Here is a 15,070-nt window from a genome sequence, read left to right on the forward strand (position 1 = left end):
TGGAGTCCAGTCTGCTTTTCTGGAGTTGTATGGACTTAGCAATATTAACAGGAACAAACATTAGTAAGTTTACTATTTCCTGAAATAAGTGGCTATGACCTTGAATACTCAAAGGGGGCAAACCTGTGGCATAAGATGTCACGTCTCCAAAAAGAGCTTAATTTGAAAGAAGGAAGAGTTGCATTATTTTACTTTGAGCCAGTGAATGTTTTGAGCAAACATTTTATTCCATTCTTTGTGTATTGAATTTAAGAGCAAAGTAATCTTCAATCTGCCTACACGTCACAGGCGCAGTTTCTTTGACAAATTTTCTAAAGGGGTAGCAGTGAGTGGTATTGTACAGCTATCCTGTGGCACATTTCCATTGTGAATGAGATTCATTACACAATTCAAAATTTAGTGCTAATAAAATCGTGTGTTGCTAGAAGTCACTTATTTCTAATATCTTTTTTTTTTTTTGTCTTAAAGGTTTGTTATTGAGCTTTGTGAACCAATTCAAGTAAAACAGCTTGACATTGCAAATCATGAATTATTTTCCTCTACTCCCAAAGACTTCCTGGTGTCTATTAGTGACAGGTATGTCATATAAGAATTTGAATTTGTGATCATTTGTGTTCATAAAGATCAACATAAGTAGGAATAATAATTGCAATGATTTCGAAACTAATAGTTCACTGAATTTAAATACCAAAATGCTATTGTGTGGCTCATTCCTTTTTTCAATGTAAACGTGAAATAACATGGAAGATTCACTCTGCATGTATAGTAAGTGTTTTTTGAAATACTTTAGCCATTTAGCTTTCCCCCCAAAGAATCAAAGTCTATACTGTTAAGACCATAAAATGACCAGACAGGACCATACCAAAGGTCCCTCTAGCTCAGCATTCTGTCTTCTGACAGTGGCCATTATCAGGTGCCCCAAAGAGAAAGAACAGAATGGGAAATCATTAAGTGAGCCATCCCTTGTCATCCATTCCCAGTTCTTGACAGAGGCGAGGGACTCCATCCCTGCTCATTCTGGCTAATAGCCATTGATGGACCTACTCTCTTAAGAATTTATCTAGTTCTTTTTTTTTCAACCCTGTTAGTCTTGGCCTTCACAACATGCTTTGGCAAAAAGTTCCACGGGATGCCATGCATCGTGTGGGGGGAAAAAAAGACTTCCTTTTGTTTGTTTTTAAACCTGCTGCCTATTTCATTTCTTGGCACCTAGTACTTTTGCTATGAGAAGGAGTAAATAACACTTCCTTATTTACTTTCTCCATACCAATCGTTTTCTACATCTCTATCGTATCCTCCCTTAGTTGTCACTTTCCCGTCTGAAAAATCCCAGTTTTATTAAATCTTGCCTCATATTCTGCTCATATGGATGCGTTACCCTTTCTGACCTTTTTCCAATTCTAATATCTCTTTGAGATGGGGCAACCACATTCGTATGCATTATTCAAGATGCGGACATACCATGGATTTATATAGAAGCAATATATTTTCTGTTATCCATTCCTTAATGATTCCTAATGTTTGCTATTTTGACTGTCACTGCACATTGAGTGGATGTTTTCAGAGAACTACCCACAATGATGACAAGATCTTTCTTAGGTGGTAATAGCTAATTTAGACCCCATCATTTTGTATGTGTAGTTTGTACTGTGTTTTCCAATGAAGCGTCATTGGACCTCTTCAATTTTATTTCCTCCCTGGCTGAGGTTTATATCTCAGAAGTAAGGTTTGTTTGTTTTTTTAACCATAGAAGTAAACACTAAAACAGCGGTTCCCAACCTTTTTCGGTCCCCGTACCCCCTTGGCTTTTAGTAAACCTTCCCGTACCCCCTATTCAATATAAAAGGAAATAAATTCTAGACTCTAGAATCCACAACTCTTTTCACTAACATTAATACTTTTGGAATATTTCAATTAGGATAATCTAGTTATTTACCAAATATTCCCCATACCCTCTTGACAAGTTTCTCATACCCCCTGGAGGTACGTGTACCCCAGGTTGGGAACCTCTGTACTAAAATGTTAAAGAACTTACTTGCAAATCAAGCTTCTAAAATACTGCTTTTATTATGCTTTTAATTTTTACCTAATTTTTAAATTTCTTGATTGTCATCCTTAATTGTGGAATGCAGGTAACGTCTTTGGAGAGATCCCCTATCTTTTCCTCCCAGTGGAGGAAACCAGTTGCCTGTATCTTAAACTCCCAGCAAAATGTTCTTAGAATAAAATATTAACTCTCTAGTAGATCCATATCCCTTGTTTAGGCAGGCTTTTTAAAGCCTTATTTCCCCATGTACCATTTTCAAAAAGGACTAATGACACCATTAGGCATTATTTGCCATTTCCTGCCCTCTAGATATTGTTTGTCATACATTTCTATCACATTTTGGTTTTTTTGCTTTTATAGCTGAAATCTGGCACTTACTGTTAAAATATATATATTATAGTTTGTAAACAGTAATGAGTTGGAGAGGTAGCATAGGGGTCTGTTGTCATTCCTTCCCGGTAACTTGTGACAGACTTAAATGACTAAAGATTTTTCTGTTGGCATGTTTCACACATTCTAGATTTCTTTGTGGGCACATCCTAAAACTTATTTCATCAGTTGAGATAACTAACCAGCCTTCTACATGGACTAGTATACCAATTCTCACTGTACATCTCTGCCCTTAGTGTTCTCTTGTCTTGAGCTTTGATGGCTCCACTATGGGTGCATGGTCATGTTTCAAAGCCCCAAACTTTCTATTGAGCTGTGTTCTCTCTCCCCTAACTTCTGGCTACTTAAATGAGGGTAACACTCACAGCTACGTATGCCTATAAAGCAGTCAGTAGTAAGAAGCAGATGCACACAACTTATTGCAATACTAAAGTAAGTATTAACATGTTTGTAAACTCTATTTTCCATTAACTATTTCTTCAGTGAGCAAGTCCGTATCTAAAATCATCCTGGAGCATTAAAAAAAATCCTTTATTCTAAACTGTAGGTATTTTGAAGTGCCCAGAATCTCAGGCCACATCTCTACTTGTCAGACCAGAAATTGAAGTTCTGGCATTCGATTCAGTGGGTCTACTTAGGACCCACTAAATCGAATGCTGAAGGTGCCCCAGATGAGTGCCAGTACTCAATTCATGAGGTGTAAAGGAAGCCAATGGGAGCATTTTCTTCTGTCAGTTTCCCCCTGCGGAGATGATGCCAAGCTCGGCTTAAGCTATGTTGACTCCAGCTACGTTATTTACATAGCTGGAGGTGTGTACCTTAAGCCGACCCTCCGGGTCTAGTATAGACCTGGTCTCAGTAATTAACTGAATTGGGATATATTCTGCAATCATTGGGTATAATACTTTAACATCAGTATTTTATCTAACGGCGTGAAAGTCTGTTTTGTTAAAAGAATTATATAATATCGATCTTCTCATGCACTTGGGATTGACAAACTTCTTTACTTGGCAACATCCAGACCATTTTCCTTTTTTGGGACAAATACTTTAATACACTGATGTTCAGATTTAAAAATCAAGTACCCAGCAATACCAGCCTTGTGCACAATTCTTTAATAATTGTATAGGCATTGTGGAATCAGGAGTGATGTCAGTAAAAATATTTGCATTATAGTCTCCTAGAATGGATAAACAAGGAATATTAAAATTATGAAAAATATTCTTGATTCTCTCATTAAAAGGTGTCAACATTTTAATATTTTCCAGGTACCCAACAAATAAATGGATTAAATTAGGTACTTTTCATGCTAGAGATGAGAGAAATGTCCAAAGCTTCCCTTTAGATGAGCAGATGTATGCGAAATATGTTAAGGTAATATTTGTAATGTGCACTGAATGCAGCCATTGTCACTTAATGTTAAAGGAAGAATTTTGAAGGATGATATTCATGAATTACCAATACAGTGTTACTTCAGATTCTGTTCATACCTGGGTTGAAAAGTCCTTGCTCAGTTAGCAATCTGAATTTTTGTTTACTGGCATATGATGATTAATTCAAATACAAGAGTGTATTAAGGAGAAATTGATAACTTTAGTAGCTGATTTTGTTATTTTATTTGTGGATTCTAATGTCTTAGTTTATAAGTTTAGTGAGGCAAAACTCTCTGAAATTTTATTTTCTTTAGAAGCACAATACACACCAATTTCTCTGAATTATTTTGGCTTATTGCGATTGGAGCCACAGTTTAATAATAAATTCACAGAGGCTAGTTTTGCACTGAGTATACTTTATTTAAGATTTCAGGAAAATGTGGTATCTAGCCTATTCTAAAATCCCCTCATACTTATTGAAAAGAATACATTGTACAAATGCAAGTTACTTTTGTCCTGGAAAGGATACTTTTGCTTTCAAATGCTTGCTTTTTTATTTTAGAACAGTTTCTTTATCTAGTTGAGCATATACAACCATGTTATTTGATTCGTTGGCATCTTTAATGTTTGTTTCTGCTAATAAAAGTGACCATGTAAATATGCCATAAGTAAATCTTAAACTTCAGATAGGAAATCTTTTAAAAAGGAAGATAAACTGGACTAACTCCTTTTATGAGCGGAGAGACAGCATCGTAGAAGCGAACTCTAATTCAAATACACTTGCACTGCAATGTCTGGAATAACATAAATTTGAATGGAAACAGTGCAGATTTTGATTTGCTAATCTTCCTGTCCCACTTAAAAAAAAATGGCAGCATTAATTTGCCTTTCTTTCTTTCTTTCTTTCTTTCTTTCTTTCTTTCTTTCTTTCTTTCTTTCTTTCTTTCTTTCTTTCTTTCTTTCTTTCTTTCTTTCTTTCTTTCTTTCTTTCTTTCTTTCTTTCTTTCTTTCTTTCTTTCTTTCTTTCTTTCTTTCTTTCTTTCTTTCTTTCTTTCTTTCTTTCTTTCTTTCTTTCTTTCTTTCTTTCTTTCTTTCTTTCTTTCTTTCTTTCTTTCTTTCTTTCTTTCTTTCTTTCTTTCTTTCTTTCTTTCTTTCTTTCTTTCTTTCTTTCTTTCTTTCTTTCTTTCTTTCTTTCTTTCTTTCTTTCTTTCTTTCTTTCTTTCTTTCTTTCTTTCTTTCTTTCTTTCTTTCTTTCTTTCTTTCTTTCTTTCTTTCTTTCTTTCTTTCTTTCTTTCTTTCTTTCTTTCTTTCTTTCTTTCTTTCTTTCTTTCTTTCTTTCTTTCTTTCTTTCTTTCTTTCTTTCTTTCTTTCTTTCTTTCTTTCTTTCTTTCTTTCTTTCTTTCTTTCTTTCTTTCTTTCTTTCTTTCTTTCTTTCTTTCTTTCTTTCTTTCTTTCTTTCTTTCTTTCTTTCTTTCTTTCTTTCTTTCTTTCTTTCTTTCTTTCTTTCTTTCTTTCTTTCTTTCTTTCTTTCTTTCTTTCTTTCTTTCTTTCTTTCTTTCTTTCTTTCTTTCTTTCTTTCTTTCTTTCTTTCTTTCTTTCTTTCTTTCTTCCTTCCTTCCTTCCTTCCTTCCTTCCTTCCTTCCTTCTGTTTATATTATAGTTGGTTAAAGTTATAGTATATTTTTAATGTTATCATTATTATTTTTTACTCTTAATTCTACCATAATACTATTAATTTTGTTATAAAAATTAAACTTTGGCACAGTCCAAGGAACACACGCACTTGAAATTGCTGAATTTCTGTAAAAATTGGCTGGTACCATTAAAATTAAGCATTCTATTTTCTTAATGGTATGAGAATGATTTAATGTAATCTGTGCTAATAACTATCCACATCTTTACTTTTAACATGTTGATTGCATAACTATACCCAAAGAAATCTTGTATGGGGTCTGTAAAATGTCAAGAATAAAGGTTCTTTGCTCTGCTTGCTGGCTGAATTAATTGCCTAATCAGCATAGCCAGAGCTGTGACTTTATCCATCAGTAAAGTACCAAAAGTGTGCTAGATGTTACAGAATTTTAAAATTTTCTTGAATATGATGTTCTGCCTTAAATAATTATTTAAAAAAACCAGGAGATCTTAAAGTGCTAATTGTTTTTGAGAATATTACGGTAGCTTTTTATAGTAGTCAATATAGATAAAAATAGTAGTGGCTAATACTTTCCCATTGAGTCTTCAAGTTGCTTTACAGCCTATCTTCCCCTAGAAATATTCCTGTAAAAAAACCATGTTCTATTTGAAATTAGAACGGTTAAAGAATGCATAAAGTGCATACTAAATGTTAAAAGTTCTGATCTTTCAGTAGCCTGTTTTCATTAATTTCAGTATTCTATATCTGGCACATCAAATTTTTTTTATCGCTCTAACAGAAAATTTGGAATCTGACTCTCTTTCGATTAATAGAAGCAAAGATTTCTGTGCATGGTTTTACTTTCTGTCTGCAAATTGAGGTCTAAATCAAACTGAAGTTTAGCTAAAGCAAATGATGTAGTTATTGCAGCTTTATCCTTCGCATCTTATTTCTTTATGCATTTTATAGTACTTGTTTAAAAAAATTCTAGTTGCCTGTGGCATGGTCTTTGTACTGACATCTTTTTTTTCTTTTCCTTTCTCTTGCTTCAGATGTTCATCAAGTACATAAAGGTTAGCAACCACCTTTCTGAATGTTGAATGCATAGGGCTTCAGTATAGTCTGTGGCTCAGCATGTTCATGCATGGCAAAAATGAAGCTTTCCAGGAACCTCTCTGTCATGAGCAATCTGCACATCACTTATATAAATGTAACTTGCAGATTGAAAACTGTATGGATATGTTGAATGGAGGTTGAACTTGATAGTTCTTTGCTTTTATTTAATTTTTAATGGTTTTTATTCTTCAGGTGGAGTTGATATCACATTTTGGATCAGAACACTTTTGTCCTCTAAGTCTTATAAGGTAATATAGAGTGCAACATTAATCTGAAATATTTTCTTTAGCTACTTTTGCAGCACTGCAGTAATGTTTTCTTTTCCAACAGGAAAACACAAGTTTGAGCTTTCAGTAGATTTATTCCTTTTGGAATTCATCAGTGTATTGTTTGCTTATAAGATCAACAAGTTGCATAGATTAGCTGCTTAACAGCCTGATGCTGCCAAGACATTGAAAGCTTATTAATTTTAAAAGGTAGCCTTTTGGACTAATTAAAATGTTCCATAGTTAACTAGCAGCATGCTAGAAAGCATAGGTATTTGTAGAAGTGGGTGTAGATATTCAAGGCTGGCGTAATTGGCAAAGTAAAGGATGGGGGCGGGCAATATATTAACACGAGTGAGCTTTATCAGGCCTAGTGAAAGGCCTTTGCAAATGTAGGTCTAATCTAGTCTGGCAATTCCTAAGATCCATCTAGTCCTGTGTCATGTTGTCTTTGACTGTGGCCAGCATTAGGGGCTAGACGCACAAAAGGAGTTAAATAGTTAATGGTACCTACATCTCAGAATCAGGCCCACTAGGATTCACAAAATCCCTACTCAGCTGCCCCTGAACCTTGTAGGCATCTTAAAATTGCTTTGTGCCTAATTTTTTTCCATTTACAGTTCCCTAGAATCCTATGTTTGTGTCTCTGATCATTTGCTCTAATTTTCTGGAAATGTTTTGGAGGAGTTAGTGGAAGGATTTGGTTTTAAATGCAACATTGCAGAGAGCTGACACATGATTTTTGGGAACAGTGTCTTTCAAAAGAAGGGAGCTGGTCATTTTATGGAAGGGGTCAGTTTGCTGACTGGCTAACAAAGGACAAACATTGCTTGCTTACTTATGGCAGTAAGTGCTGCAGTTACATTTTTGCACTCAATTTTAATTAAATGTTTATAGGGTGTTTGGCACTAGTATGGTTGAAGAATATGAAGAAATTGCTGATTCCCAGTACCAATCAGAACGACAAGAGCTGTTTGATGAAGACTATGGTAAGCAAACGGAAGCAACTGCTGCTTGTTAGTTTATCTTCATCCTTAAAGTGGTAAGATCTCCAGGAACATTTGGAATCTGCTAGATCAGTGGTGGGCAACCTGTGGCCCTAGAACTGCATGTGGCCCAGCGTGGCTGTTCTATGCGTAGCCCATAAGACATTTTGTTTACCATTGTCCACATGCAGGCTTGCCAGATTCCACTAGTTTCAGTTCACATTATATATAAAAATATCAAAACATTGACTGTGAGATGTGCACTCACTCTGTATCCATTCAAAGCACTGCTGCAATTCAGTGGGCATGCTAGAACAGTTAGCAAAACAGCTGTATCCCAGGAGACCATCTTGGTTACAACAGTCTTGCGGCCCACTGAGATGGAGGGCCACTCACTAGCCTAGGTTGCCCGTCTGTGCTAGAGGTTATAGGCCTATTGCAGATGTGGGTGAGTGAGGTACTGTGACTTGTGATATGGTAGTCCCTTCTGGTCTTAAAGAATGAGTCTGAATGTGTCCATTTTCAAGGCCTGTTTGAACATGCCAGTAGGTCTTACACACGCTACCATTCTTTGTCATAAACCTCAGACCTGTGAGGGCACCAATGTCTGTCTGGATTGGTGAGACTTACAGCAGGCTGGCTGAGCATATATACACCTCAGCCATTGTCCCCAGACTTGTCATATTGAATGTTGCCAGCACGTCTCTCCCTTCATAAACTCCCATCCATCCTTCATCCACACACAGATTCACCTGGTGACAGACATGCTCTGTCTTCAGGTGGATGCTGACCCATCCTGAGCATCACTGAACATACTGTAAGTACACTGCTCCCATGTCCCTGGAGTCCACAGTCCTTTGCCAAGGCCCCTCAGGCCCTAAGGCTTGCAAAACCTTCAAGAGATGTTTCTCTTACCTGATAGCCCTGAAAGTGATGCCCATGTTTTGTGCTTCCTGTGTCTTGTTGAAACCTGTTCAACTGAATTTGTGATTTGCTGTGCCTTTATCCCCTGAGTTTAAGGAGGGAGAGAGATGAAGTTCTGACATCAGTGCCAACCTGATACTCCATTGGGCTTATTGATACTGTCAGTGTCCTTTTAAACTCTGATTTTTAATTTTAGTTTGTCCTAAACTAATTTTTAGTTTAGTTACTGTAGTTTAGTTTTACTTTATCAAACTCTTTGCATATGACTCGAACCGTAGATCTTGAAGTATATTTTCACCATTCATAAGGTGTGTAACTTTTTATTGTTGCAACAATATTTTCTTTCATTTTAAATAGATTATCCATTGGATTACAATACAGGGGAAGAAAAATCTTCAAAAAATCTCCTTGGCTCTGCTACTAGTGAGTATAATTGCATGTTCCTCAGAACAGTTTCATAGTGCTGTCTAGTAATGCAGTTTGTTTTATTTGAAAGTGAGATTTCCACCTGATACATTTTCCAGATTCTCAAAAGAAATGTTTATTTCACTGTAATTTCCATTTAATTGAATAATTGGGGGTGGGGGTGGGAACCCATGCCTTTGTAATTTAGATTTAGGGCCAAAATTTCAAGCTTCTAAATGCCTTAGGAGCAGACTGAGACCAAGTGTCATAGGCCAGGTCTACACTAGACCTGGAAGCTTGGCTTAAGGTACACCACTCTAGCTATGGAGAATACACAGTTGGAGTCGGCTTACCTTAAGCCGAGCTTGGTGGTATTTCCACAGCGGAAGGCTGATGGGAGCGTTTGCTCCCGTCAGCTTCCCTTAGTCCTGGCAAGAGCAGGAGTACTGGACACTGGTGAGGGTGCCCTTTGAATTCAATTTAGTGAATCTACTTAGAGTTAACTAGATTCACTAAATCGAACTCCGGAAGATCAAGCACAGCTGCATCGATCTTCCATGGAGTGAAGATATGGCCTATGTGTGTGTTATAATTTAGACTTAAACTCCTAAGATACTTAAAGCATTTTTGAAAATGTTAGTCCTTTTAGCATCAGAGCAATAAGCATGTTAACCTAAATAAATGAAAAGGTACCTGTACTGTTTTTTAAAAGTCTTATCTCTGTTGTTGTTGTTGTTGTTAGTGCAATAGAACCTTGATTATTGAAGAGCTTGGTTTCCTGAGCACCTGGCTAAAGGGAAAGGATGAAGAAGTACTTTACACCTCTGAGCTCAAATCTTCATGTGCATAGTATAGATTCTTTATCTGTTCTTAAACCAATCTGCTTTTCAGGGAACTGATGTTTCAGGCACTTCTCACATTCTTTCTCTTTAACCAACCTCATTTAATCTTTTTGACTGTACCTAACCTCCTGTAAATGATAAACTTAAAACAAAAAACAAAAAGTCTGGTAGCACTTTAAAGACTAACAAAACATGTAGATGGTATCATGAACTTTCGTGGGCACAGCCCACTTCTTCAGATGACCCTGAAGAAGTGGGCTGTGCCCATGAAAGCTCATGATACCATCTGCATGTTTTGTTAGTCTTTTAGGTGCTACCAGACTATTTGTTGTTTCTTAAGTTTGTCTTGTACAGACTAACTAGACTATCCCCTGAAGTTCCTGTAAATGATTTACTTTGTGAGCTAAGGTGTCTCGTCATGGCTTTGCTTCAGTTTGAATGGGAGTGCTCAACTTCCAACTACACTATTTAGGATAATAGCATCAGTCACCCAGCCCTTCTAGAATAATTGATGTGACCTTGTTCCTGTCTATCAAGTTTAGTGAACTAGTTTTTGTGTGGACAATGAATACTACTTCTCCATATGGCTCAAGCGGGTTAGTAGTCTTTTATCTGCATAGACAAGCATTTTTTTTTAATCCCACGGTGTGCAAGTTTGTAGTGTTTGCTTTCAGTTGTTCCTTAAATATAGCTGTGGTTTAAGTATGAAAAGATCATGGCCACCAGGAGTATTGCACAATAACCTAGTGGGAAGGAATAAATTCCCAAGCAAACAGCAGTCTGTTTAATAATGTTAGTATTAACTTTGTTGGGCTTTCAACTCAAAAATCAGCTTGTTAATTTCCCTGATGCTGCCCCATTTATACTTTTACTGTCGTTAGTCTTGAACTACCCATATCCAGAATAATGGTGATAAAGAACTTTAATATAATATATATATGCAAATACAGATGTGTGCAACTTAAATATGACTACCATTTTGATAGTGTGAGAAATGCAGAACTTTTTTTTATGGTTGTAGAATTTGTTTATGGTGTTTTAGTTTGCCAAAGCCTGTTTGGAAACCAGTGACTATATAGTCATTAAGCACTTAGTAACTCTTACCTAGCCTTAGCTAATGGTCTGTTATTGAGAGAGGTATTTGACCTGTGCCCTGCATTCTTTTAAAAAAAAAACTTTCTTGAGACATTTACCCCTGCATAAGCAAGAGGGGTAAAAGGGTCCTTCGTTTAGTTAACCTAGTACTATGCCATCTCTATTCTTTAGTGGTGAGGCTAATGTGTATAACAGTAGAACCCCTAGTTAAGAGGGAGACATTGGAAATCTTATTAGGGATTTGGATGATCAGAGCTGTTTTGCAGTCTCTTCTGCCTTATTGACCAGGGCGGGTAGGCTTCGTACTGCCTTGCCTTCCCTTCTTGTCAGCTTGGAAGAGTCACATTGCTTCAGTTGTCTCTTGTTTCCTCTCTGACAGAGATTATCTGGTTCAGAGGTGAGGTGACCTCTTTTGATTATGATCTCTCCTACGGCATTCAAACTACAGTGATAAGTGTGGAGCCAATACCTACATGACCAGATACAATTCATGGTGTTGAGGAGTGTAGCTCTTCAGGGATTTCGGAGGAAAGGTCATATTAAGAGATTTGTTCTATAGAGCTCAGAATAGTATTCTAATCAATGTAACCAAAATACAAATATTTTCAGTAATCCTGGTTCTGTAAGGACATCACTTGATTGGATTCCAGCTTGCTTGCCTACCCCATACTATTAGAGTACAAAGTGAAATACTTCAACCTTTCTGTTTTTTCTACCTACCTTGACTAGCAAATGGATCGGCCATTTATTTACACTTTGACCACACAGAGTTCTTTCCTTCTATCTCATCTATGTGCTGAACATGTTCTAGAGGACGTTGAGGTATTGACAGTTGAACTTAATCTACTTGATGCAGAGGACTGAATTCTTTTTTCTTTGAGTGTTAGAGGGATTTCCACCTGCCTTGTGCTAGAAGCACAAGATTCAACAGTGGAAAACAAGTTCAGTACTAATATAGCAAAAATTCTTGCCTGGAATTCTGTTTTTCAACTTTTCTGTAATCTATAGTGTAGATGTCTTACTCGTTATGAACCTTCATTAACTCAGGAGACACAAAAAGATCTTTGATCTGCCATCCTTGATAGCTGCTTTCATGGAAAAAAGTAAAGAACAATGTTTTTCAGTTCAGATGGAAGAGGAACATTTTTCCTCAGTTGCAGTAAGACCTTTCCTGCTATGTTATTTAGGAGCTATGATAGCAGCATGTTTAGGAATTTTTTTTGCCTTTTCTGCCAAATATATGGTTGAAATAAAATATGTACATTTACAATTCCCTATTTTAAATATAGTTGGAAGCCAGCATAAACCTTTTAACTGAGAGCCCCATTGGTAAAGATTTAGTGAAAGTTTGCAAAATATAGATATTTGAAATTGTCAAACAGAAATCCCAATATTTTTTAAAATTGAGGCGAATAAGGAGAAAGCAGGAGAGTAGAGGTTACTTGGACTTGAAAAAAAATTGATGGATCCTAATGTTAGTCTATGCAAATGAATGGGTAGTTAATGGTACAAATTTTTGTGAGGATTTCTGGGCATGTTCTCTCTGATCAGTTGTATTTTCTGTTTAGATGCCATTCTAAATATGGTGAATATTGCTGCTAATATACTTGGAGCAAAAACTGAAGAGATGGCCGAAGCTGAAGGTAAGTGATGATTCTTCAGATGCATAATTTCTTAATTTATTACAAGATACAGGATTTTAAAATGTGTTAGATTCCTTGTTCCCCACCTTCATTCCTCCTAAGGACTTGGGTGTTCTGAATGCAGGGAACATCTCTTCAAGAGTGGATTGCACACATGCAATCCCTTGCTGTGTGTATATTCTGTGCACAGTAGTTGGAAGCTCTTCCATCAGTTCATGTCAGTCAAGACACCTTGGCAGTACCTGCAAAAAGGAAAAGTAGAGGTTTTAGATGCAGGCTGCCAACGCCTTTGGCTTCTGCATCAGTGCCTTTTCCATCTAGACACCCAGGGATTGCTGAGCAGGTCTTTTGATTGGGGGGCTCAAAAATGCCATACCAGTTCCCAACTTTCCAACTTCTTAATGCTTGGTCTCAGCCTACTTCAGACTAGTGGATCTTAAGTTCCATGCAGTTTTTCTATCCTTCCCTCCCCCTCAGGGACAACTCTCAAGGAGCTTTGAAGTTGTCCCCTTTGGGTGGGAGCACAGAGGAGACCTTTAGTGTTTCAGTGGGAAGGGGGTCTATTTCTGTTTTTCTAATCCTGAAAGCCAAGGGAGGTCTAACTAATTTTAGACCTGCACCAATAGATATTTCAAAAAGATGAAACTTTGTTTACATGGTCATCTTGGCTTCCATTATCTCTTCCCTGGATCCTGGTATGCTGCTGTTGACTTAAGATGACTACACTCATGGCAATTTATTGAAATCACAGAAAATACATCAGGTTCATAATGAAGCTCTCTTGTTGCCAGTTCACCACGCAGGTACAGCTGAGGGAAAAATCCAAGAATGCACAAACCAAGAGTGGAATGAACATGTGCAGCACATTTTGAATACTAGTTACAGAAGGGTAGTAATTGTTTTCTCGCTCCTTTTGTGACTTGCCCCGTTCTCCCATAGTACTGCCACCATAAACTCATCCTCCTGATTAGGGAAAAAGATGTTACTGTGATTTTTGTGTGTGGCTTTTTTGATGAATTAAATAGCACAGGGTTCTGCATACCAGTCTAGGTATCTTTATTCTTTTTCTGTCAAAATCAACATGATGTGGTCTTAGACTGTAGCTTTATGCAACCTTAGCTATCGAAACTAGAAAGATTCTTGCTGCTTCCCTCCTTCTTGCTAGAAATACTTCTTTCGTATGCAAAAGCACAGCAGCAGGTGTCCATTTGATCTAACTATAAACACAGAAAATTGGTATCTTGTTTACTTCGTCAGTGTAGTTTGTTAATGCTACTAAATAAACATTTATAGGGAAAGAAAATATTCCTGGTTAATGAATTCAGATTTTTGAGCTTGCTGTATTCACATTTTCTGTTTTCTCGCCCTTTTTTATGCTTCCTTCCTGTTGACTTCTGTGGTATTCATGCAGCTCTCAGAAATCTGCTTATACTAATTTGATCATGGTTTCATATACTTTAATAGGAAATAACAGCATCTCTGAAAATACCACTGTTGCTGCTCCCTCTGCCACTTCAACAGCTGCACCAAAACTGCCTGAACCAACCCTTCTTCCTTCACCAGAGTAAGTCATTTTCTGTGTTAAACTTAATTCTAATGAGGAGAGCTTGGCCATCAGTAGAAATCTTCTGCATCAGCCTGTTGGACTTAGGCCCTTGTTTATGCTAGAAAGTCTTAATGTAGACACACTTGAATTGTTTGAAACCTTGCCTATAGGAGTACTTGGGCTTGACTTTAATGAACTTGAGGTTCCGGTCTTTTACATTTGTTGATAGACTTTTCAGAATGTAGTTATATAATGCAATAGTCTTCACTTCATGACAGTATATGTGTGAAGTGATTTTTTTTTCCCCAAGAAAAGCTAAATTGCTTCTTTCTTGACTCCTGAAACCATTGTATTGTACCTTTTTTTTCAAAACAGGAAGTCAAAGGTTCTGAGTCAAACTGCTTTTTGTGACCACTAAAACAATTGAACAAAACCATAGACTGTGATTAGTTGGTTTTATAAATAGTAGGAAATAAAAAAAAATCTTAAAATTCATCCCAGAGATAGTAGGCAACTGTATTAATTCACTTTCTTTTTTTCCAGGCCCTGGGTCCATATCTTAGCTTGTCACAAGTGAATTGTGCTTCATAAAAGGAACTTGTCTGTTTTGGAGGCTAGGAAGGCCATTTTCAGTTTTGAATGGAGTTTAACACTTCCTTGGCATATTGACCCTTTAGATCAGACTCCAGACAGCTTTATTTTTTCTCCACTAACAACAATCTGGAATTGTGTTCTTCCTCTCCTCCTCCTTTCCCCAGCCTTTAGTCAAGTTTCTCTAGACCAGATTTCTGCTCTGCCCATATG

General features: G+C 36.8%; 1 protein-coding gene across 3 annotated transcripts in view; it reads left to right on the plus strand.

Moving 5' to 3' along the window:
• The window catches only part of SUCO (SUN domain containing ossification factor), a 61,281-nt gene that overhangs the window by 33,378 nt on the left and 12,833 nt on the right, over positions 1-15,070 (plus strand). For 2 of the 3 annotated variants that reach the window (XM_075937061.2, XM_075937059.2), the window contains 8 exons: positions 469-576; positions 3,706-3,811; positions 6,496-6,516; positions 6,752-6,807; positions 7,723-7,814; positions 9,093-9,158; positions 12,646-12,720; positions 14,185-14,284. In XM_075937061.2, the coding sequence (XP_075793176.2) occupies positions 469-576; positions 3,706-3,811; positions 6,496-6,516; positions 6,752-6,807; positions 7,723-7,814; positions 9,093-9,158; positions 12,646-12,720; positions 14,185-14,284 (624 nt within the window). The remainder of the gene's footprint in view (positions 1-468; positions 577-3,705; positions 3,812-6,495; positions 6,517-6,751; positions 6,808-7,722; positions 7,815-9,092; positions 9,159-12,645; positions 12,721-14,184; positions 14,285-15,070) is intronic. The other variant, XM_075937060.2, reaches the window with a different exon arrangement.

The sequence above is a fragment of the Pelodiscus sinensis genome, chromosome 9 (assembly GCF_052426305.1).
Source record: "Pelodiscus sinensis isolate ZL-2025 chromosome 9, ASM5242630v1, whole genome shotgun sequence".
In the NCBI taxonomy this organism is placed as follows: Eukaryota; Metazoa; Chordata; order Testudines; family Trionychidae; genus Pelodiscus; species Pelodiscus sinensis.